The 23,968-nt window shown below is 41.7% G+C and overlaps 2 protein-coding genes across 8 annotated transcripts in view; one reads left to right on the forward strand and one right to left on the reverse strand.

Annotated features, from left to right (window-relative positions):
* WAC (WW domain containing adaptor with coiled-coil) overlaps window positions 1-3,570 on the reverse strand; it is a 53,248-nt gene extending 49,678 nt beyond the window's left edge. The window contains exons 1-3 of one of the 2 annotated variants that reach the window (XM_057374165.1): window positions 3,333-3,570; window positions 3,172-3,208; window positions 1,590-1,785 (exon numbers count right to left, since the gene is read on the reverse strand). In XM_057374165.1, coding sequence (XP_057230148.1) covers window positions 1,590-1,785; window positions 3,172-3,208; window positions 3,333-3,373 — 274 coding nt within the window. In that variant the 5' untranslated portion in view covers window positions 3,374-3,570. The remainder of the gene's footprint in view (window positions 1-1,589; window positions 1,786-3,171; window positions 3,209-3,332) is intronic. The other variant, XM_057374164.1, reaches the window with a different exon arrangement.
* Window positions 3,571-3,929: 359 nt separating this feature from the next.
* LOC130578230 (microtubule nucleation factor SSNA1-like) lies at window positions 3,930-23,010 on the forward strand. Of its 6 annotated transcripts, XR_008965850.1 has the most exons (4): window positions 4,229-4,387; window positions 5,099-5,534; window positions 20,263-21,158; window positions 21,959-23,001. XR_008965850.1 is itself a non-coding variant. In XM_057374167.1 (3 exons), exons 1-2 carry the CDS (start codon window positions 4,244-4,246, stop codon window positions 5,489-5,491), a joined length of 537 nt encoding a protein of 178 aa, XP_057230150.1. In that variant the 5' UTR covers window positions 4,229-4,243; the 3' UTR covers window positions 5,492-5,534; window positions 20,263-23,010. The 6 variants fall into 6 exon arrangements, 5 of the variants coding, with proteins under 5 accessions (XP_057230151.1, XP_057230152.1, XP_057230150.1 ...); XM_057374167.1 differs by having other exon boundaries at window positions 20,263-23,010; XM_057374168.1 differs by lacking the exons at window positions 4,229-4,387; window positions 20,263-21,158; window positions 21,959-23,001 and adding an exon at window positions 3,930-4,151 and having other exon boundaries at window positions 5,099-9,690.
* The last annotated feature ends 958 nt before the right edge of the window (window positions 23,011-23,968 follow it).

The following is a 23,968-nucleotide window of genomic DNA, read 5'->3' on the forward strand; positions in this document are numbered from 1 at the left end:
AATGCCTGCTTTCAGATTGAAATAAATGAAACTTTCTATTGTCTTAACAACCAGGAGAAGGTACAGTGGGATGGTGCTCCTTCCATTTACAAAACTACAAATAATTCATCTTCCTTCATCCTTACTGTATGCATACATGCTTYAGACCATTCACCAACTATTAAATCCAGCTGGACTCTGTAAGAACTTCAGAATGTCYTTCCTATCTTACAACACTTCCAACACACAAATAAGCAAATGCATTCCCCACATAGAGCCTCATCCTCCAGATGTTTTCATATACGCATAATTCCACTAAACGCAGCTCTATTGAAGCAGAAAAAATTACTGACTGTRGCAAAACTAAGTAAAATTGCAAGAGTATGCAAGACTAATATCTTTGGACAGGTGAACAGGAAATAGAAGAGGAACCTCTGTATCACGAAAAGTAGCACAAGGGCATWGCACATGCATTTAATTCCAAGATAACTACACTTTCAATTATGATCAGATACAACGAAAATCAGTGTATTAACAAAGGAGGCATGTTTTYATAATCCATCTACACACTTCTATGACATTATCAGTGGTCTACAGAGCCTCTGCATTAAGTCCAAGAAGGAAAAACAGTAGGATTTAAAAGAACAATTGAGCACCATGAACTCATCYGTGGTATGGAACTCTTATTTCCTAAAAAGGTACTTGAAAGGTATTTCCTTTGTTTTACTATAACTATTATATCAAGTAAAATTAGTGCAGCAATAAATGTATGTGAACATCAGCATTTGTTAGYTTTATACAGAATAAAGAAGCACTGATTTAAAGCTTCAAATTCTCTACTTGAATACTTCACTTTGTAGCTTGACACAAAAACCAAATAACAAAACAAAAAACACATTTCCAAATTCAGACAGTAACTGCAATTTTCTGAACTCTAGCTTGTTTGTTAGCTTAAGTATGTTTATTACCTGGAAAACATACTCTTTTTCTAGGAAGCAGGGATACAAAATAAAATCAGCCAAAAAATACTGGGGAAATTACTGTTGTCTAAAAACCTGTAAAAACACAGARGTCTGACTTCACTGTGAACACACTTCTTCAAGCTCCTGTCAAGAAAGGTTCTACCTTTGATTACCATTTCCTGATTAATTGGAGTTCTATACAGCAGCTAAATACAAAGCAGCTTTTTTCATTTCTGATGGGGTTTAGTCTATGGAGCATGTACCTACACTATAAAGCACCACAATACACAAAGTTATTAACAGGATCCAAAMCAGCCAGTATTTATTGTTAATGAAAAATCCTGAAAACTATTCCATGTCATCAAATGTTGCAGTATATCTAAAACAAATGAGATGTATTACTTATAAAAGGTTTATTTAATCTTTGGGGCTATAATGAAAACTACCATACCTGCAAAAATCAAAAAATTAGTAGGTGTTACAATGCTTAAGTGATTGCTTCCAATTAAACTCACATTTTGTGTTCACTGCAGTCTCCCTTACAGAGCACAAGGCACATTTAGTGTAGGACATCACTTGAGTGAAAATGGTTAATTTTAATGAGAAATAAGCAATTACTTAAAAAAAGGGTTGTTAAAGATAACTTACCACCATCCCTCTCTCTAACTCTGTGAGTATGCACACTTTTTGCTTTACTGTGCCCTGTGCTGTCACCGTATTTGTTTTCAGGGCTGTCAGAGCGCCGCAGCATTTTATTTGGTGGTGAAGGRTCTGTGGTGTCTCGCATCTTGTCATGACGGTGATCACCGCCACTGGGGTGACTCTTGGATGAGTATTTAAGAGCCTGTAACAGATCACAAGAAAATAGGCATTCACATTAGATACGAAGTTTTGAAATTGTTTCCTCTCTTTTGAAAGTACTTTTACAAGTTAATTAATTTTCATTTCCTATTTAAAAAAAAACCCACCAGAATTAGTCTTTCTAGTTTTAATTACCTACATTAAAGCAACAAGTTCTGTAATTAGAACACAAACTGCTGTCACCCACTACTACATCCAGTGTAACTCTGGCTGGTAAGAACCTAGTTTCTCTATCTTTTCACTGATGGACTACACACTTCCAGCAGTAAATGGGCCACTGCTCTTCCACACTTTTGAGAGAAGAACAAGTCTCCACTTGGTATTAGGAATACAAACTAGAAGTTACACTCATCAGTGTAACCTTTGAATATGTCCTGATATTCTAGTCAAGACCATTCGTTTCCACCATTACCTTGAACTTCTGTAATTTTTTTTTCAGTACTAATGTTCCTGTAACAGATACAATTAAAAAAAAAAAAAAGTAATTTTAGGGGGCCAAAGCATGTAATGCAACAATTCCTTTTGAAGTCTTCATCAAAAATTACATATACTGCCTCACTTTGACCTGCTTGGTTTTGCCATGTGAACTCCTGAATGGCAAGTGTTTACATGAACTGTCACTGACAGCTGCCTTGGACTGCCGTACTGCACTTCAGTGATTCAAATACACAAAAACGCAGTAAAACAGTTCAATTCAGGGCCGAGGGAGAGCAGTATCACAACATTCGGCTTTCCACAGGCTCAAACCTCGACAACTGGGTTTCCCCAGTAGACACAGCAAGTAAGTGCAGTATCCACCTTACAGAAATTGAGGCTATTGTCGGTAGCTCAGGGATCTGATGATTTCTGAACATGCCTAGCAGCTGGCAACTGCAGAAATTAAGCCTCACTCGCAACCCCAACTTGTTCAGGGTCTAAACCCGTACACTGCTCAGGTTACAGCCCACAACAGCAGTTTTGGGGAGAAGAAAGGGCTTTGGGGAGGGGGTGGGGGGGTGTGGAAGAACAAGACTCCTTTTGTTACTAGAAAAAAAACATTCACCTCCCCCTGGGTCTCCACTCCACTGCAGGTGACCCCGACTCCCTCTCCCGCCCCTGGAACCCTTCCCGACTCCCAGGCCCGAGCCCCGCACGGGTCGCACTAGGCCGCTCCTGCTCGCCCCGGCTCCGGAGGCCTCGGCGGTACACCGGGGCCCCGTTCCCTGCGCCTGGGCCGCCGCCGCCTCCCCGCCCCGCGGCCCCGGGCCCACAGGGCCACCAGGGGCCGGACCGGGGAGGCCGCGGCACCGCGGCCTGCGGCGGCCGCCGAAGCCTCCGCTGGAGTAGCTCCCTCCCGCCTCCCCTACTCCTCCTCCCGGCTCGGCGGTACCTGGTAGGGCTGCGAGTCCCCCCTRCGGTCGTGACAGCTGAGGAGAGAGCGAGAGAAAGAGAGAGAGGCGTTAGCGAGCGCCCGTTACCGGCCCCGCGGCCGGGCCGAACATGGCGGAAGGGGGGGGGGGGCGGCCCCGCGGGGCCGGGGGGTGGATTTACCCATCACTGAGTCTCTGCTGTTTCCTCGCATACATTACCATCAATGCCCGGCCTGTGTGTGTGAGGGTGAGGGGACCAGGAGGGCACGGCCGCGGCCAGGCCACAGGCGCCGAGGGGGGAAGCGGGGGCGGCAGCGCTCCGGGGGCAGGGGCGGGGGAAGGGGGCGGCTCGGGCAGCTCGGCTGGAGCGGCGCTCACGGGCCCATCGCCTCGAGAGGGGAGACGCCGGCAGCTCGGCCCCGCGCGCGCTGAGACACACCGGGAGCACCGACTCGGCCACCGCCTCCCCCCGCCGCGCCCGCCGCCGCCGCTCCAACTACATCCGGGGAACTCGGGCGACGCCGCGCTCGGTCAACGTCGGCTCTTTCCGGCTCTTTCCGACGCGCTCCGTCCCCTCTGTCCCCTTTGCTCTCGGGCGACTCGGCCTTCGGTAAACATCGGCTGCCTCCGCCGAGCCCGACGCCCCTCAGTCCCTCCCTTCGGCAAACATCGGCTGCCTCCGCCGAGCACGACGCCCTTCAGTCCCTCCCTTCGGCAAACATCGGCTCCTTCCGTAAAGCTAGGCCCTCCCTGCCCCTCCCGCCTCGGCCCACTCTCTCGAGCGCTACCTGTCTTCGGAAAACATCGCGTTTTTCCGGAGGGACGTTTCCGCGCGGCCGTCAGGGCGGCGCCGCGTTCGGAAGCGCTCGGGTGTTTCCGTGACTCCTGACGGGCCGGCGTGGCCGTTGGCGGGCGCACGGGCCCGGTTGGCCGAGGGCAGCGCGGCCTCGGGGGCAGAGCCGCTCCCTCGGTGGGGAGGAATCGCGATCCTGCCAGGCAGGTGGGAGCAACAGGGGGAATTGCGGGGGGAACCATAGGAATGGGAAGGTTTCCTCTTACCTACCCCCTCCTCCCCTTCCGCCCGGGCACTCGATGTACAGGCAGGAGCCATTTTGTGCGCGGCGCGTGTTCCGCGGGGCCGCGCTGGGCGGCGAGGAGGGTGTTAAAATGTCCCTSGGGCGGTGGCCTCGGGTCGGGCCTCGCTGTGTCCCCGGGGGTGTGAGCGGCGGGCGAGAGGTTTGTCCTGGTCTCGGTGCACCCGGTGTTGGAGGAGCTCCGGGCGCTCGGTGTGTTGGGAGGGTTCCCCGCTGTTGTGAGTGCCTGCTGAACCCCTCAGGGTAGTGCCCGGTGACAGGACGAGGAGCGATGGCCTCAAAAACAAGGACTTTCACTTCAGCGTGAGGAAGAACTTGGCGTGGGGGGGGTGGRAGAGCACTGGAATAGGCTGCCCGGGAAGGGCGTGGAGTCTCCCTTTGTGGAGGCATTCAAAACCCACTTGCATGCGTTCCTATGTCACCTGCTCAAGGTGACCCTGCCTTGCCWGGGGGTTGGACTGGATGATCTCCAGAGGTCCCTTCCAACCCTAATAATTCTGTGATTCTGTAATTCTTGCTTATTTCTGACCAGGCCCTCGAAGTTTGAGGTACAAAGCATCCTATATTCAGGATTGTAAAAAGGTATTGTAAAACGTACCAAAAAGAAAAACTTTGATACCATTGCTATGACGGTATCATAGGAGCCAGCAGTTTTCAGTAAAGGTTTAAGGGCAGATACCAAATTTTGTCCTGTCCCCTTTCTGAAAAGGGAGGAGATATAGCATATCTTGGAGTGGGCATGTTAACCTTAAACAGAGAATCTTGCCCCGTGGCTCCATCTGTGCTAGTGAAGTATTATTCTGGTAACACTCTTACAGACTTTTTTTCTGTTTCTTTGTTTTCCTTTAATTAGAGTGCAGAAGGCCGTTGCAAAAAGGTGACTTCAGGAAGGGAGAGCAAGATGACTCAGCAGGGAGCTGTTCTTCAGGGTTACAATAATGAACTAGTGAAATGCATTGAAGATTTATGTATGCAAAAAGAAGAACTGAACAAACAAATCCAACAAGCAGAAGAGGAAAAGAATAARCTCCAACATGAAATCCAAGTCCTCAGCGAACAGCTGGAGTGTGTATGTGAAAACCTGGCCCAAAAGGTGGCTTCTCGRAATGAACTTGATAAAATTCTTGCTGAAACTGAAGCTGCTTACATGAAGATTTTGGATAGCTCTAGAACTTTACTTAATGTCCTGAAGAAGGAAGTGGGAAGCTTAAAGCATTCACCGGATCTGAAAACCAATGTAACGTGAAACAGGCAAATGTTTGGACTCTACAGTGCTTAAATTTCACTAGGTGAGAAATGTGGTCAGCCACGGGACCTTASAGCAACATTACAAAGCAGAGAGGGATTTTCTTCTAATCTTTCTGTATGTTCTATTATTTTTAAATGCACTAGAAAATAGATGAAATAAAGTTCTGGTTTTGCTTTGAAACAATCCACTTAATTGAACTCCAAAGCTTTGCAAATAGGTAGTTGAGGGAGATGTGAGATRGTCAGTTTTGACATGATGCATCAAGACTTATAAAAATGAACTACAGTTCTTTTATTGGTTGGCTTGAGATAGCTACTGGTAAATTGCTGTTTGAAAACCAGTGSATGCAAGTCAATCAGATACTGCTTCTTTTCACTTTACAAATACTAAGGCCTTACTGTTGGGACCAAGTAGAAACGAGCTACTTTACTTCCTCTAGGAGCTTGGAGTTCTCTCTGATGCATGCACAAAGACAGCCCCTGTTACAGTCATTGCTTAGTTTGAATACTAGAGGGATAAGGTGAGAAGTTAGGATTAATGCAGRACATGGAGGCTTAAAATTTAAGACTGTATGTGGTTCATGCATCTTAAGCTATTCTCCAAAGCCTTGTTTAGAAAGGAGATGTKCTGCAGTGAAAGACAGCTTTGGTGAAAATGCACAGGTGAAGCTACACCATGAACGCTTGGGCCGAAAATTCATTTGGGGGTAAGAAACAATGTGTCAGTAGTGACGAGAAATCCAGAAAAAAACACTCGGGTCCAGTTAAAAATACAGAGGTAGATACAAGACCAAAGAAGATAATGTTTGCTAAACAGCAGTAATAGAATTTCTGGAAGCCTTTTTAGTGCCTTTTAGTTCTATACTGATCTACTAAATAATTGTAATTAGATTGTAGAGCATAGTGAACATCCTAGAATGGTGAGAAATAAGTACAAATAAAAGATGAAAGAAAAAAATGGTAAGTGACTTGAAGCTATCAGACATTCTTACAGAGAACATTAAAATAGAACTTAGTTTAGAGATCAGCAATGGCATAAATTTCAATTCAGTGCTGKTTTTTATTTCTCTGAACCTCTCAGTTTGTGTGTGTAAGTACACATGCATTTTGTCCCACTCATTTGCATGTTACAGTAGAAACGTTTTGAGCTTGTGTCCTCATTCAGTACCAGTTAACTAAATTGAAAGAAATGCAGTTGTAATCYCATTACCTGATAATGGTGTGTCTCTCAGTTGCAAGTATAGAGGGTATGGAGATGTGAATAGTTCCAGTAATAGCTCTTCACSAATAATAGGAAGTGCCATGCGAGATCAGGGATTAATGTGACTGAGCTAATCACAGTTTACTTGTATGGTACTTCCAGTGGCTTCCTTCTGGGGAATTCCCAGTGGATAATGCTGAGGTGATAAAATTGCATCATCTCGGGGGTACTGCTGTTGTAGTACTGGAGCACTCAGAACCATCTTGTTTATGTTGAAGTAAAACACAAAAATACTGCTATTTTTAGCAGCAAAAAGGTGATGTACTTGACTGGATGTTGTATGACATTCTGTCTTCCCTTAGACTGGTTGTTGTGACTGATTTACATCAAAATAGGAATAGTCAGGAGAAGTATTAACTAAAGAGCAAACACTTGGAGTTGCAAATGTAAACTGCTGCTTCTTGTTATCTGCAATGGAACTCRAAATTGTCTGAAAAAGAATTTGCATCACAGAAAAGTCATTTATAGAGAACAGTACAGTTAATTTCTAGCATTGATCTCACACAGTAATTACATTTTTGCTTGCCTTAGAATAATAAATAATGCCTCTTGTCCTACCGAGGCTGATAAAACTAAACAATTTTTTAGAGAAGTCTTACAAGACTAAATAAGTCTACTTCACCGCCATTATTGTGTCTAACTGTAGCTATTATAGTGTCAAAACTAAAATACTGGAGATGCTTGAATTTTTTTATTTTACGAAACTAACGGGAAAATGTAACTGTTGGCTAGTATTTACACACACTGGGGCCTTTTAACATTCAAAGAACAAGTTGACATGTTGCTAAAATTCCATTTAGTGATCCCAGTCCAAAATTTTCATTTAAATTCTCATTTAAAAATGGAGAGAAATAATATACTTCTAGGCCTTGCCTATTTTTTGGAATAACTTCCAAGTGTGGCAGTCATTGTGCATGTAGAGAGTTGCTACCCAAAAACAGTGCTTACCATTATATTCTGTATTGGCCCAAATGAACCCTTTCATTGAAATGGTAAACCTTTTTTACTGCTTTTTCATATGGTATAAATCTTGACATGAATTGTTGTTAAACAACTTTAATTTGTTTAGAAGACATGCAAACTAAGTTGGTTCACAGTATTGCTGAAGATGAATGATAATTTGCAGATGCTGGCAGCTCTGCAGGGCTGGCCTTCAACAGAAAGTTTACCTGAAATAAGACAGGTCATAAGTTTAAAGTATCATACTTACTCCCAACTTAATTTTTATATTGAACTTGTATGACTCTGAGTTCAACCTGATGCTTTACTTGACTGCTCACAGTGTAGGAGCCCTAATGACGAAAATTGGGTTCCTAATCTAAAGTGCCATGTTGGATGTCTTGTATCTTATTTCCTGTGTGAGGAGACATAGTTTTTGAAACCTGTGCTAGATTCAGAAATTTAGTGAAATGCATTTAGAGCATTGGTCTGAAGTCCTGAATTTATGTAAAGGCACTTCTACCTGGTTTCCAAGTAGCAAAATGTGACTAGAAGAGATCTGATGATTCCCTGCTTTTGTAGAAGTGCTTCTTGAATATGTAACCAGCACTTAAAACTACAGTGATCAACAGTTGTTTCAAAACACTTGACTGTTGACTCCTTGCAAGTAAACTGAAGTTTATTCTACATGATAGAGTTTGGCAGTTACCAAAGAAACTGCTTGTGAGTGGTATGTTGAAWTAATTTTCCTGTGTGGAATTTGTTATAGGAACCACTGACTAATTTGCTTATACCAGCAGCCATTCACACCGTGTTACTGTCTCTTTTGCRGTTCAGTTATCTCCACACATGCAGTTTTTGCTAATCACCTTAAAGATAGGGAGATGAGTGGGTTGGACATTGCCCTAATTTTAGGAGTAGGGAATAAAGAGAAGTTATGGATGTGAAGTCCTGGTTTGGGAAGACACTGGAGCATTAGTGGGAACGATAGACAGGTGGAGTTTCTCCTAATTTCTGTCTTCTCTGAGTGTACTTGTACTGAGCTACTGCCTACAGTTCTTGCTACGYAATCAATCAAATTTAAAAATCATCTGATGTTCATGTGAAATCTGGACTTTCTCCCCCTTTCTTTAAGCCCAGCGACAGTCAGTAAAAGAGGCAACCTGTATTTCACTTTCTCTTTCTGTCTTTTATTTCTTTCTTTTCCAGCAGGAGGCTGTAGAATCTCAAGCCTCCTGTCTGCTGGGTAAGTGTGCTGCCAGGCCCGCACAGGATGCAGTGCTGTTGTTTTCTGTCCTGGTTGCTTTCCTGTGAACCGTCCTCAGAGAAGTGCTTGAGTTTTATAAAGAACCCTAAGTTCTGCATGTAGTGATGTACTCTGTGTGTATGTCAGATTGACTTGGAGAGTTTAGGCAGAGGTTTGGCAGGTTTTTGGCTCTTGGTGAATGCAAGAGATCTGTTTCCCGGTCTAGGAATTCTTTAGACCAGGAAGACTAGGCATCTTCAAATACCTAAAGAATTGTCCACTCAAACAATGAAGCAAGCTGTAGTCTAAACCCAGGTGACTGGATCTTGGATTGCTATTTCATAATTGAGGATCCACCCTGTCTAGGTCTTGGGGTGGTACAAGTGTGTCCCATTCCAAATCAATCAAGTGGATTAAGCTAAACTGGAGCAAGTATTAGTAATTCTGTAACAAGAACATTCAGAAGATTGTTTGCCAAAGGATCAAATGTCGACGGTTAATTCATCATACAGATGAGTCTTGTATGGAAGACCAATATCTATTCCTCCTTACATGATTTTGCTTGTTAGGAGAGATGTGAGTGAAAGGGTGTAGCTTGTGGCCATTGCATTAACTTTGAGTTGATCTTAGACTCTTGGGGTTTTAMACAAGAAGTAGATGAAACAGTTACTTTTTTGTAATGCATTTATTTTTTTTAATTTCCTCCTCAGGAGTGASCAAAGAAGTATTAATAAATGCTTTCATGTTGATATGTTTGTGTGTGTGTTGGTGTTTTTTTTAACGGATGAATAGACAAGTTTTCCTAAAATCAGAGTGCTYTTTTAGCTTTAATGTATATGTGTGTTTTTAAATATTCATGTAAATATTTTTTCTCTTTTGGGTGAAGGACAGACTAGCCTTTGGTTTAATTTGTGCACCAGTTGCTTTGTCAGTGTCTGTCATAGCTGGGGAAGGGTCACGCACCATGGCCATTTCTTGGGTGTTCTCTGCCTTTTTTAAACTCGGTATGGGTTTTTTGTTCTTTGCCCCTTTACTTATAAATCTGTCAGTAATTTGATGCCCCAGAATAGTCTTTGATAGTTGTCTATCTCAGCTTGTTTCAGATGAAGTTTGGTTCAATATCTATCTGTAAAACCCAGCATCTTGCATGTTGGCTGTTGATAAAACATGGAGAGGTTCAAACTTGCAGAGCAGGGAGCTATTTAGTCATTCATAGCTCTAGCTTGTGGGAGTTGTGTGWAAAGTAGATCAGTGTTTTGTATTTACAAAAATAAGATGTTACTAGAATTGGGGCTAGTAGAACACTTCCATTTTTTAGTGGTTTCAAAAGTAGTTTCACAAGATCTTATGGAGTAGAACAATTTGGAGGTTCTTTTATTCTGTGCTATGGATGTACTGCAGTAACTACTACAGAAAATGAGTAAATTTTAGTACAAACTTGGGTATCTTATTTAGCAGCAGCATTGAAAATAACAGTGTRAAACCTTTGCATTTTGGTTGTAGCACACCCATTATTTGCAACATRATGTAAAGCTGGTAATATTTTTAAGTACGCTTAATTTGAATGTCACAAATGGGAAAAYGTTGCTTTTGGAATAGGATTCATCCACTTCACAGGAGAATGGGTACCTGTAGACAGAGATTATGTTAAAAAAAGTCATTTGAAAAAAGTCCTGTTGGTCTTGCTCTGGAGGTGATTTTGATCTTGATTCCACTGATGGCAATGGGAGCTTGTTTCTCTCACACCTCGCTTCAGGGCCTGTGAAGTTCATGGGATGGCTTCTCTCTGCCTTACCAGCGCTTGTGTATCGAGATTGTGTACTGGATCCTGCTGAGTGTTCTTTTGTCTTGTGTGAGCTTAAACTACTGGCCAGCCTAAGTCAATACCACAGGAGTGTAAGGTAGAGACTATAAAACAAAGTAAGAGGCTGAATAATTTTTAACACTTACTTGGAAAAATGTTTAAAATTATGATACMTAATAGACTGGTCACAGAGCATTTTGAAGTTAAATCTTCACAGGTGTTATTTTTTGAGCATYATATGCATAGATTCTCTTGCTTTAGTCAGAGCTCCCATAATCAGCTTGAGGTTTTCCATTGATATGGGATATATGGGAACACTTCTAGAAGATTATTTACTTCATACTCCATGACAGATTTGTAACTTACATTTCTTTGAAACCCCTTCATATCATTGATTTAGTTGAATATAGTAAAAACTATCCTATTTCTTTCCTAAAGGCTTTCAAATCTCCCTGTGTGTATTCATAATTAGATCAAAGTATTATTTGTAATATTCTCTTCTTGTTGTTACATGATTATTAGGAGGTTGATACAACCTGGATACCTGTTCTGATCGGGCATGTCTGTCAATTACTGACACAAAATCCTCTTCATATTCTGCAAGCTTACAGAAAGAGCMCTTAAATTGAATATCATTATGAGAGACTGATGAAGTGATTTTTTTTTTTTTTAAAGATAGTATTCAGGGTGGAATCATACACTGTCAGGTGTTTAAAACAAAAAAGTAGCAGTAATTCTTACATGGTTATACARCTGTTCAATAACAGAAATTCTGCTAGATATTTGTGCTGCTCACTGCCTCATAGTAAGTGAGAATAATTGCTGTAACTGATGAACGTRAAGTGCTTTTTGTTAACTGCTGGTCTTTCCTCATATATTGTTGCTAGCATGAGTGGAATGGATACTCCACTCCAGGGGAGCATGGGTCAAAAGAGGAGCCTGCTTTTTAGTAAAGACCACCATCTGTGGAAAAGGAGGAGCATCCTTGTTAACCTTGTCCACGGCAAAATGATGTGAGATAATTGAAACAAACTGGTTAGAATGGTCATGGCTCACTGCTGTAAAGTCCTATGAAGCAAGCTGTGAAAAAGAAAACTCAGTTCATGCTGTCAGTTACAAGGAATGTGATACTTGATTGCAGCCAGGTTATCTTTAAATGCAGGAGCTCAGGTGCAGCTGGAAGCAGTGTAGCTGCTGTAGAACCTGGTGCAGTAAGGGTTGTTTTGTCCTGTCAGGAACAGCTGACCCTGTGGACACAGTTATAAAATCTGATGTATTCTGGCGTCTCTGGACTTGTTAGAAAAGTGTAACCTCTTCCTGTTCTTGAGACTCAGGGAATTCTGTGTCTTAGTGACATATAACATGATCTATGACTCCATGAGAAGGATATTTATTTAAAATCCTGTTCCCTTTAATGTTTTTTCTCTGAAGCCTAAAGTGTTCTTGCTTTAGATTCAGGTTGTTCAAGTTCAAATACCTGTGACCAAAAATATGGATGTCCAAATTCCACTGAATCCCRCTAGCTTGTAAGTTGGTATTTGCTGTATAGTACACCAAGTTGCTGGTCAAATGTAGTCTTAATCCTTCAGTCAAGTTGCRAATTTTACAGCTCCTCTTAGTGGTTTGAATGATTTGCATTAAGTGTTGCTTGCTCAATTTGGAATGTACTCTTGCTTTTTTGTTTGTTTGTTTTTTAATGAAGTATTCCATTGAGCCCTCCCGTGGCACTCTGCCATACACATTCATGGTGTGCATGTGAGAATGTTTTCTTTGGGAATGTCAGATGGAAACTACTTATACAGAAGCAATTTAACTGAAAACAAGATTTGGTTTTATGCCATGCTGGTTTTATTTTTAAAAGTGTTTAAAAATGACACATAAATATGTTTATATAGGATATMTAATCAAGTGCTTCCAATGAACTGATCACAAAGCATCTTGCAGAGAATGTTAATATCTTTATCCCTCCTGATTGACAATGACACTCAGTTGTAATCTGCCCCAAATCAGGGACAGATCTGGGAATGGAKGCTTTGCTTTTTCAGCCTCAATTGAATGCTCTGACTTGGACTGGTTCCCAGGGATTCATGTCCTCTTGGGTGTTTTGACATAAACTGACAGGATTATGCATTCTCAACCTKTGTGTTGGGGGAAGGGATAGATATAACTGATTTGAGGCACACTTTTGCTGTTACTTACTCCACATTGCATGCAGCCCGATGGTGATGTTTAAACGTTACTTCTTTCTCGATGGATATACTCTGCATGACAAATTATCCCAACTTTCTTTCCAAACCTGCTCTCTCCAAGCCCCTGCTCACATGTGTTTGGGACCTGAATGTAGGAGGTGAGGCACGGGAACAGGAAGAACGTTTAATGATAGTTGCTGATGAATTACCTTTCAGAGCCTAACCTTTTTCAGATATCTTGCCTCTGTAGACCCTACTGTTTTATCAGGCTGCTTATTACGTTATACTAGTCCATGTAAGGCCACCAGGTTTTTAAGACATGGAAGCTCCTTGATGTTTAAAGGTAGTGGGAGGTCTGAATTCTGGTCCATCTATAACAGCATACAGAACACAGACAAGAGCAGCAGGCTGTGAGGCAGCCATATTCCACCACAGCTTGTTTTGGGTTAATGAATTGAAGTAGCATGGCAAGTGAGGAGCTCTAGATATCTAGATGGATGGGGCTCTTCTGTAGTGAAAAGCTGGCTGTATGAATTCAGGTTAAGAACTACTTTAACCTAGGAGAGKTGGCACCTGACAGGAGTATTCCTGTATTTCACATATCTTATATATCTGTATATACACACTCACACTTACATTAAAATGTATGTATAAATATTCTCAGCATTTTAGTAAGTGTAGAGAGTTCTTGTTAGAAAGCTGTCTAATATTTCAGTATTATCTGCCATTAGAAGTGGCAGATAATTTAAACAGGTTGGACATTAACAACTTGCATTAGGTTGTGTACCCTGTTTTTTCTGTAGCCCCCACAGTCTGGCTTCCATATAAGCCATCATTTGTAGCACCATCCTCATGTTCCTCCTRCAACAGCTTTTGTTGCCTCTGTTTCCTAGTTCCTTGCTTACTATGTTTTCAGTTACCCCAAGCTGCTACACATGTGACCAGAAACRTGCTGCTTTTCTGACATGTGGTGGGTCAGAGACACTTTCTGTATCTTGATATTGTACAGACATGTTCTGGCACACTTGGGAAAATCGTTTGCAAAGATAAACAGATTTCATACTGTTTGATAGTGCCCCAAAAATTATAGTTGGATGGGGTGATAATATTATATTGTAGAGAAACACCAGACACCTGATCTGAGATGAGTTTYGTCCTAGGAAAAACTCATCCTAAAATGACTTGTAGGTTAAAGTGGTGGATGTATGGATGGATGAATGAATGGATGGATGTCATCTTCCTGATACACTATGGAGATTAAACAACAGAAGTTGGTTTGTCAGTGAGGATAAATGCTGACTTTGCTTATAGTCTTTGCAGATAAAGGTCTATATGAGATGCTGTAATTTAATTAGTATTAAGGCAATGTTGRGAGTGATGTGAGTTTGTTCCAGAAATGTTTGGTCTGTGTTTGAGAAAAGATTGTAACTTGAAACTAAAAAGAGGCAAAGGAGTAKAGTGCTGGGTCTTGCAGGTAATGATCTCATTGAGGAAGTTGTTACAGGTCACCTGTGTCTTCTTCAAAGCTCTGAGTGTGACCTGTGTTGCAAAATAATAAATATGTGCTAAGACAGAGTGGAGTATGGCACAGAAAGTCTACTTTTAAAAAGTTATGTCAAGGCATTGTATGTATTCCGAAATTTTCTTTGCAATCCTGCTCTRTTTTACAAACTAATCTATTCCCCAYTAAGGTGTGCTAAAGATAAACATTGCAGATGCCTTTGTGTGCAGAGAGGAAGGAGAGGCAATTAAAAGTCTGCATGCTGTGARTCTCTGGGTACCAACAGACCTTTACAATGTTTTAGGGTACAATTGTATTTTCTGCTGCCTGGGGTGACTGAATGCAAATAGTTTTTGAAAGAAGACAGTAGCTCGRTTATTTTCACACTGGCTAAAGTCCTGCTGGTTTACATAAAGGTCTCTATTTTTATTTACTGATTGCAAAGCCTTGGTGACAAAGTGGCTCCTCCAGATCAGACACTGTTTTATTAGAGCCCATCGTTTCGTCTCTGACAAAGAAAGGGCAAACTTCTGATAATGTAGTGAAAGAACCCAGGGCAAGGCAGTATCTGGTATTGGCCTCCATCAAAGACAAGGAAAAGSACAAAAGGGAAAAATTGCTGGCCAGGGTCTGAATCAAACRGGGTTGCCTCCAAAAGCAGCAAGARGGYTTTTCTTTCTTTTAACTTGSTCCCTCCTACATCATGACTGGGCTGAGTAAGAAAAGAATAATAATGAATGGGGTAATTTGCTTCAAGAAGAGCTAGTTCCACATGGGAGGCAGCTAAAACTGCCCCATGAGAGCTTTATTTATTTTCTAAAAAAAAAATTCATAATGCAAATTCTAAAAGCAAGCAGCCATTGTAAGGAAAGGAGAAACAACACAATGTTTGCTTGTCATTGCAGACCTTTTGTACTTCAGTAACTTCACTCCKATGGGCAGTTTCTTGGCTGCAAGCACAGCTTGTCCTAAACCTGAATTTTTGGTCTCAGACCTGTTCAGTCCAAAATGCTTTTTTTTTATTTTAGATAAGCTTATTAAAGCAGCATACATTGTTACTTATATTGTAGGTATTTTATATACATATTATTTATATAGSTATGTTGTTACTTAGGTATGAAATTTATCTGTAATTTTTAAGTAGATGTTCTTTTCCATGGCTTACTATGTCATGTATTATTACATGTGKTATCACACTGATGTAGCCAGAGTGAGGCTTGGTTCTCAGACATTTAGATGGCCTTTGAACTTAGATTAGCTGGTAAGTATTTTATAGTTTCAGGTGTTGGCAAAGTCAGGACCAACCAAACATCAGGAAGTATAACTCGACTGYGCAGAACTTAAATTAAAACTTGCATATTGCCTTACTTAAAACATGCCTTTGTTTCAAATGATTTCTGCATCTGGTTCTGTGGTGGGACAGCACAGCCAAATGTTTTAAAGAGATATCAAAAGCCGTAGAACCATTTAGTTGGAAAGAACCTCCCAGATAGTCAAGTCCAACTATTAAGCCTGAACTGCCAAGCCACACTAAACCATGTCTCTAAGTGCCACATCTGCATGTTTTTTTTAAAGAAATAATAGCTGCTTGAGCTATTTGATGCTACCTCTACTGCATTGGGATTGTTACATTGTGAAGCTACGATGCAATTTGAAGTTAAAATAATCTCATTAGCATGAGCACAAATCCCCTTAAARTAACCAAATAAGTTGTGCAGTGTTACTGGATTTAAAAATATGAACTTCTGATTCTAGTACTGTGGCCAGTATAAGAGCAAAGAATGTAACAAAACATAACTTCAAAATTCCGGAATGAGTTTTGAGATATTACTTAGAATTTAATAGGTGCCTAAGGGTTTTATACCACAAGACTCACTGAAAATTAGTGCATCTTGTGCTCTGCTTGCTGTTGCTCTGGTTTTTAAGATTCAGGATTCTTCATGCATTTCTCAAAGGCCTGGCTCCTGAAATCAAGGCATTTTCTTTGTCCTTCTTCTCCCTACACTCTGAAGTTACATTTCTGTTCCTTGTAAAGAAAAGGCTGAAAGCACAAAAGCAATGCTAATATAAGTAATTCTGTATCTTATTCATGATTTAACAACAGTTTCACATTTTGTGCTTGGCCTCATGTGTGTCTTTTTCGGTCTTGAAGCTGGTCATGGTCAAAGTCCTTTTGAAAACGTCACACCATGATGTACATTAATCAAGTCAGATGCAATGATAGCTTTAAGAAAGGCACTCAYAAGGTGTGGCTGTAGGACATAACTGGCCTTCTGTGCATGTATATTTAAGTTCTCTCTTARTACCTTTAGCAACCACACACAGCTTTCCACAGTCATTATGGGTTACTTAGAACTAGCAGGGAAGCCCCATCTGGTCAATGTGCTCTGCAGGTGCCAGGGAAAAAAGTGTGGTTTGGAGACAGAATTGTGGAGTTTCCAGGCCAGCAGGTGGAAGCCCCATGGGATGGCACRGGAAGGAGGGTTTCTGACTCCTGGGAGAGAGTGCATGCAGCAGCCAAACATGGCCTGTCTTCTGGTAGAAGTATCAACCTGACATGATGCTTCCCAGAATCAGGAGTGTTAGAGGAACAAGCAATTTCAGGGCTCCAGGGGGTCTCCTGACATCACAATATATTTATYCCCTGCAAGTGAACACAGGGAAGGTAGACAGGAAGATGACTGAACAGAAGGGTTTTGTCATACTTGCAGAGCTTGCTTGGGAGTCTGAAAGGCCAAAATTATGATCACAACTTCTAGATGAAGAATGAAGATGGGATTTAGAAATGGAACAATTTATCAGACTGAAGCTAAAGATAGAAGTAAGTATGCTGTATAAAGGGCAGGATGAAGACATTTTAGTAAAACTAACCCTGAACAAGAGAGAATAAGGAGCTGACAACATCCAGAGGAATTTTCCCAATAGAAGAATGTAAAAAAAAACCCGCCAGAATTTTTCAAATTTTTTGTTAAAACATATAAATTTAGTATCTAATGTGAAGAATAATTTATCACAATAGAAATAATGAAATCCTCAGCAAAATGAACATGAATTTTGATGCCATTCCACAATTATTTTTGACAAATACTTTTAATTKGGCCCAAACAATAGCAAGAAGGCTTTGTGGGTGCCATAATATGCAATCTAGTTCTGAATGATTTGTTTCAGTCATCACAGAGACTGCACAATAGAGGAAACATGACAAAAATATAGAAAACAATGAGTACGGTTGCACATAATTTTGGCTCTCCTGTTTTTGCAATAATTCTCTTTGTAGTTTGCTTAAAGCCTCAGCTTCCRGATTCATGTTGTAAATAATCTAAGATTTCATTACACAAAAACAAGTTTCTAATTCTTGCAAAAAGAATATTGTACAAAGCAAGAAGGGGAACCAAAATAAGTCTTTTTAAGAGACAAATTTGTTAACTTTTAACTCAAATTCCACTGTTGCTCTCAAAAAAATCCAAAGGCGTAAAAACTTGATGCTGCTGTTAGAGTTAAGGTCAGTATTTACAGTGTGTTGGTTGCTCAGACATTGCAAAGCCTTGTTTCTCATCCTTTTTCTTTCCTTAGCAACATTCTCTCAGGGCCTGGAAAATAACATGCCTCTGCCCTCTGTTTTATGTGCTTTTCCCTSCAGCTGATGCTGCCAAGTGCAGCATCTGATTTCGGTTCTGATCTGGAATAACTCCAGGGGTGTGCACGAAGCCATCCTGCTTCTTCCCTCCTAACGGGATGGTGGCAGGGAGGAGACTCAAGACTATTGTTCTCCCTCCTTGTGTCCCTCCTGCAGCAGCAGCCAACATTGTTCCTTTTTATTTACCTCCTCCTCTCTGTAAGCCAGCAGGGCTCRCAGCAGAGGGATGCAGCTCTCCTCATTAGAGTAATTAGGCTGATTTATGACAGAATGGCACAGTGAAGAAGAGCTTTCCTAATACAGTGTTCCCCACGGGAGGCTGGGCACCCAYCCAGCTGCTGGCACTGCACTGGGGCCTCCCCGCCAGCTTGGGCTGGAGGGGCCCCAGCTCTTCAGCCTTTAATATCAGTGAAAATGGGTAAATACATGCAATAAACATTTTTCCTTCATTTGGTATTCTTCACAAGTTGTAAGTTCCATGTTAATATTAGAAGTCTAATTAAATTAATAGAGGAGAGGGATCCTTCCTTAGTGTCAACCAAGTGGAAATTTTGGCTTGTAAAGTACTTCTCGAGCAGGTTTGCTGTCATTAGAACAGCAAGAGCTGCTAGGGCTTTGTTCCTCTCGTGCTCTGTGGAAGTTTTGTATTACTTTTATGAAAGGCTTATGCAWGATGAATTAGGAAATTTCCTTCTTCAGGGAAAACATTATTAATATCCTTCATTAATTGTATTTCCTTGGTATCTTCATGGCAAAATATATTGTGTCCCTGAGAAGTCCTGTTGCACTTGGAAGTCGCATTTAAAATATGCGTAGACCTATTTAAAAACACATACCAACTTTGAAAAATGTATTATTACACAAGCGACCAAAAATTAAAATATCATTAGCAATTCTGCCTGTTGTGTTTCTGCCATGCTCCAGGATCAAACTTGCAAAAATTGACAGCTGTCTGCACTTCCCCAGTGCAGTATTTGTGGTCACCTTTATGAAAGAAATATACCCATCACTTGTCTTYGCTAACAGGATGGTATTTGTAGTGCCTGAAGGGCAATTAAATAATTTTGTAATCACCCCCCAAGTGTATAAGAGTATATTTTGTCCAGGAGCAGATTGATGTTGCTAGAGGCATGTTCAATAGCCCTTCACATTGCAAACTCTGTGAAAATTCTTAATGAACCCAAGGAGCTTCTAGCAGAACCAAGCCAGAGAGGTGAAAGCAGTAAAAAAATGAATTGTACGTTACAAACTGACATGAAAAATCTTACTGGAATTGTAATCACCTCAAAATGCCTCCTACCACCCACAGAAAAAAGCACATAAGCATCCAGCATTTTCTGCCACCTTCACGTTGTCTCAAATGCTCTTAATACACTCTCAGCTGGAACATTTGACTGTCTTTTGCATACATGGAAAAGCAGTGCAAGCCCCAGTTTCATTYATCCCATTCCTTCATGCAAAGCCTCAGTGTATTTTTGGCCTATCAGACTGGCAATTCTGACTGGCACAAAGTTGATCTGTGTGGAAATATTCCCTCCTTTTACAGACTTGCATTCCAGAGCAAAAATATTCCTCTTCATTTTGTAAGATGGGGGAGAGGTGGGGAGGGCAACCCCTGAGATCTTTACAGCCGAAAGGAAAACTTTGGTGCTTACTGATACCTCATTACTCTTTGTTAACTACAAAAGAGCATCTAAAACTGTATTGATTACTCAGAAATCACTGTTTTGAGAGGTAAATAGCAACCTGATGTTTTGTGCCTCCAGACACAGTGATTTCTCTGATGGGTGTGGGGCATTCCCAAGGGRAGAGCTTGTGGTGTTGCTGTATGCAAGCACAATCCGCGGGGAAGAGACACAGCTATAAAATGGAGAAATGGTTAAAGCACTGTGCAGTGTGYCTCTCTCCTAAACAATCATACTGTACTTGCTATCCTTCTCAGAATTGCTGCCTTGGGGTGGGGGGGGGTCAATACTGAATTACCATTGCCATAAACCATAATGAAGATCAGATGTGCAAAGGGAAAGGCCTTGCTCAAATATCAAAGGGGTCTTAAACTGCCAAAACAGAGCAAGAAAGAGAAATCCTGAGGGAATCAGAGATGTAATATGTGACTGACCTTCATTTTAACTGGGAAATGTGTGCTCTTGAATGGCAATGCTCCCATGAATGCATGTTTTGTTTTGTTTCAGCTTATTGGGAATCTGCTGCAGCAGTATTGGTCTAAGCTCCCAAACAATGACCCAGGAACAAGGAATCACATATGCATTCCAGAAACATTTTTCTGCACTGAACCCGTCTCAGCAGTGACAGTGCCTGGCTTTGTCATCCCCTCTGCCACAGCACTGCCTTCCAGGGCTCACTTCTTTGTGTTTGCATCATCTCTTGCCCAAATGGCTCCACATTTTCTGCATTCTCATAACCCAKTTGTCTGGGAAAAGAAGAAAAATAACAACTCTTTGAGGGGATTTTTGCTGCCACAGGAGCAATTGATGTCTGGATAAGCTCTCGGTCATTCAAGAGTCCAAGCAGTACAAGAARAAACAGACATTAAATCTTTGCAGTCAAGTATAAAATCACAGCACCACAGTGCCTCAGCTTCCCATGTGCTGCCTCCCTTTTTGAATTTCACAGGGTAACAGCTGCGGACCGACTATGCTTCAAAAACGTTAGATTAAAATCCAGCTCCAGACTTGTCTTTGCAATGGACCGAAACTGCACACCAAACATTGGGGAAATTCAGATCCACATTTCCATCTGTAATCTGTATTTCATGGCCCAATTCCAGCTATCATTTAAAACAAAGATGCTTAGCTGCTGTCAGCTGAAGTACAGTACTGGCTTCCCATCAGATATGCCGTATTAAAGCAAATACTGATATATATAATCTCAGAATTATATTCCGAATTCTTTTAAAATTCCAGTTAAACATCTTGATGAAAAAGCGTATTTTCTAAATTCTACCTTACATTGAACATGAATTACGAGCAACAGGAGTGCTTAAAAGGGACAGTGAAAAGAACAGGTTGTCAGGAAAGCCGGTGGAGTCGTCCATTCTGAAGAAACCTCACCRAGGTGTTAGCTAGTTGTAAGTTACACTTCTTGTCTGATAATCAGAAAAAAATATCTGTCATAAATGTCATAACTCTTTCACAGTTTCCCCTCTCAGCTTCCTCTGTGAGCAGCTGTCAGTGTGTGTACAAAACAAAAACCCTCAACGAATAGGTTTGAAGGGTGATTTAAACAAAGTGATCTTTTAAATGGAGCTTTTTCAGGTAAATCCCCGTTTGGAGTTAATTGGATAAGAGTATTTGGGTTMTTTTTCATCACTGCAAGATGCTGTTCTACCACACAAAATATGTCCATTTTCAGTAAATACAGAGACGTCTGCAACAAATTAACTTTGGAGTTTTGGAAACACAGATGGTATTTGTTGCACTTTCCCAAAGGGCTACATTTGCTTTAGAGAAAGCAGAGATTTTAGCTATTCTGTTATTTTTAGGAGTCTGTTCATCCCCATAATTTCCACTTCACTAAGAAGAGATAAAATCTGATTTGCCGTTTATCTGCTACCAAGCAGGCAGATTAAACAATTCATTTTGTCACTCGCGCTGTGTTTCTGCCGCCTCAGGCGTTTAATTCTAAAACTCAGTATGTTTTAGAAGGGGAGCCATGGAGATTCTGTGCTCGACAGGGAAGTCTCGGCGTTCGGTACATCCTGGGTAGACAGAAATCCCCCGCGGCGCTGTGCCTTTGTGCTCTTTGGCCCGACCGGGGCTGCTCRCCGGCCGGCCAGGAGAGGGCGGTCCTGGATTTGGGAAAATAAGCGTGAAACATTTCATAGCAGCCTTTGCTAGAGCTCATGTTCATTGTCTCCATTTTTTGAAGGGCAGAGCGTGCAGCAGGACCTGCACCCGTCCCACCTCACCACAAGCATCCAAGGGCTTGCTGGGAAGCCAGCTTGTGTTTGCTTCCCTCTAGAGTCGATGGACAGACCTGGYTCCTCCGAAGAAAGATTCAGCACAYACAGTTATCAAAAGCACCCCTCGGTTCATCATCCCCTGCTCCCGGCGGAAAAAGATTCAGATTTTGCTGGCAATAAAATGGTTTTTGTATATCCTTCATTGTGATGTCATTCAAAGTGAACACTGTGAAGTAAATCACTACTTTTTCACGTATCATGTTAAAACACACACAAGATGGCATAAAGATGTAGCTTGCCAGTGACCACCTGTTAAGAAGTGAGAGAAGCATTCTTGTGGCAGAACTGTCGTTGATTGACTGCTAAAACATGCAAATGAATCCAGGCAGGAATTCAGAAACCTCTCAAGTGACAAATTCTTACTGAAAGCAGATCAAGTTCTACTCTCCTGAATTACACATTTGACTTGACAGTGTTTATAATAAGCAAATGGTGAGTTTGAGACAAATTTGGGGGCAGAGCAGCAAACTGCTCCTGCTTGGCAGAGCCGCAGGACTTCCCTCTGTGCCCTGCCGTCTGGGATTCCTCTGGCCTTGCTGATTTGACACCTTCCTTGCTGTTTCTGGGATCAGAGAAAACACATGTTAAATGTTAATCTTTTGCAACTCAATTATTGTAATACTGGCTATAATACTGCAATAATATGACTTTAGGATCATTCATGGCCATAATCCTAAAGGTGTTCAGCAGCTCAGTGAAATTGGTCTCTACTGCACAGGAACTTTTAAAATCCTCATGGGTGCCTACCTGCAKGTGAAGGCACCTAAAATCCTTTCACAGTCTGGTCCTTGCTTTGGCCATTACCTGCTTCAGTCCTCCAGCGGACTGATGACAGTCAAAAAGGAGGATTCAAATCAGGTTTTAAACTGCAGGCAGCTTTTCTGCAGTATCTTGTGTTGCTCAAAGGGTGGTCTTTTTCCACAACTTCAGCATTTTTTTTATTTGAAACTTTTTTACCTGTTATATCTTGTCTTCTTTTGTTGTTTCTCCTACTGAACAAATAAASAGAACAACTCTGCTAACGTAGAGTCATTTTTAGTGACATTCTCAAGGAGCTGTGTGGCATCCCTCAAATCCTTATTTATAAGTCCGGGATGCAGTGCAGTAATCTGCATGGACAGGAGAGAGGACGAGCTATCCCCAGAGCTGGTCCCAAAACCATCAGCATTTCCCACTTCCTCCCTGAGAAGCCACACAGCAGTGGCTGTGAGATTGGCTGCAAGAACACAACCTACAGCTTCCAGTCAGCAAGAACAGCAGCAGATCATCAGAAGGTAAACACCTTTCAAAGCCATTTCAGAAATACTGGATTAGTAGAGCCCACACTGCAGATTTAGCCATGAGCACACCAGAGAAGAGGAAGTTGTGAGCAAAGGGCCACTGCACAGAAACAGTTTATCCTCTMATGCAAGTCCCAAGATGCACAGAATATTCCTTACTTGCTGCCTCTGTCCTCTGGCTACCAAGATGGTGAGCTCAGCTATTTCCACATGGYTGCTCTTGAGGCTTCATGAAGGTTTGCACAGCGGCCTTCTTGTAGGTTTAGGCTTTCTTCCTACAGGCAGCACAGCTCCAGGGGGAAGGGGACCTTCCAAGATGTTCTCTTGCCAGGCTTCATCCTTTTGTTCTGTGGCTTGTTTGGAATGATTGATGTTCACACAAAACTGAGCACTGCTGTCCTTTGTGAAGATGTAAATTGCAAACCATTGTTCACTTGCCAGAGAGCTCTTCCTTCATATTGCATATGATCCACAGTAGCACATGCATTCACAAAATTTCTTCACAAGGCAACTGGCAAGCAATGCTACATCCTCATCCTGTTGTTATGGATCTGTTCAGTTGTATCTTACACCTGTGAAACACCTCCTTTACAGATGTTCACAGCTGAGCCACAAACCTCTACCTCTGCTGTATCT

This window comes from Malurus melanocephalus, unplaced genomic scaffold, assembly GCF_030028575.1.
Source record: "Malurus melanocephalus ecotype Western Australia unplaced genomic scaffold, MMel_1.1 scaffold_218, whole genome shotgun sequence".
NCBI classification, from domain to species: Eukaryota; Metazoa; Chordata; class Aves; order Passeriformes; family Maluridae; genus Malurus; species Malurus melanocephalus.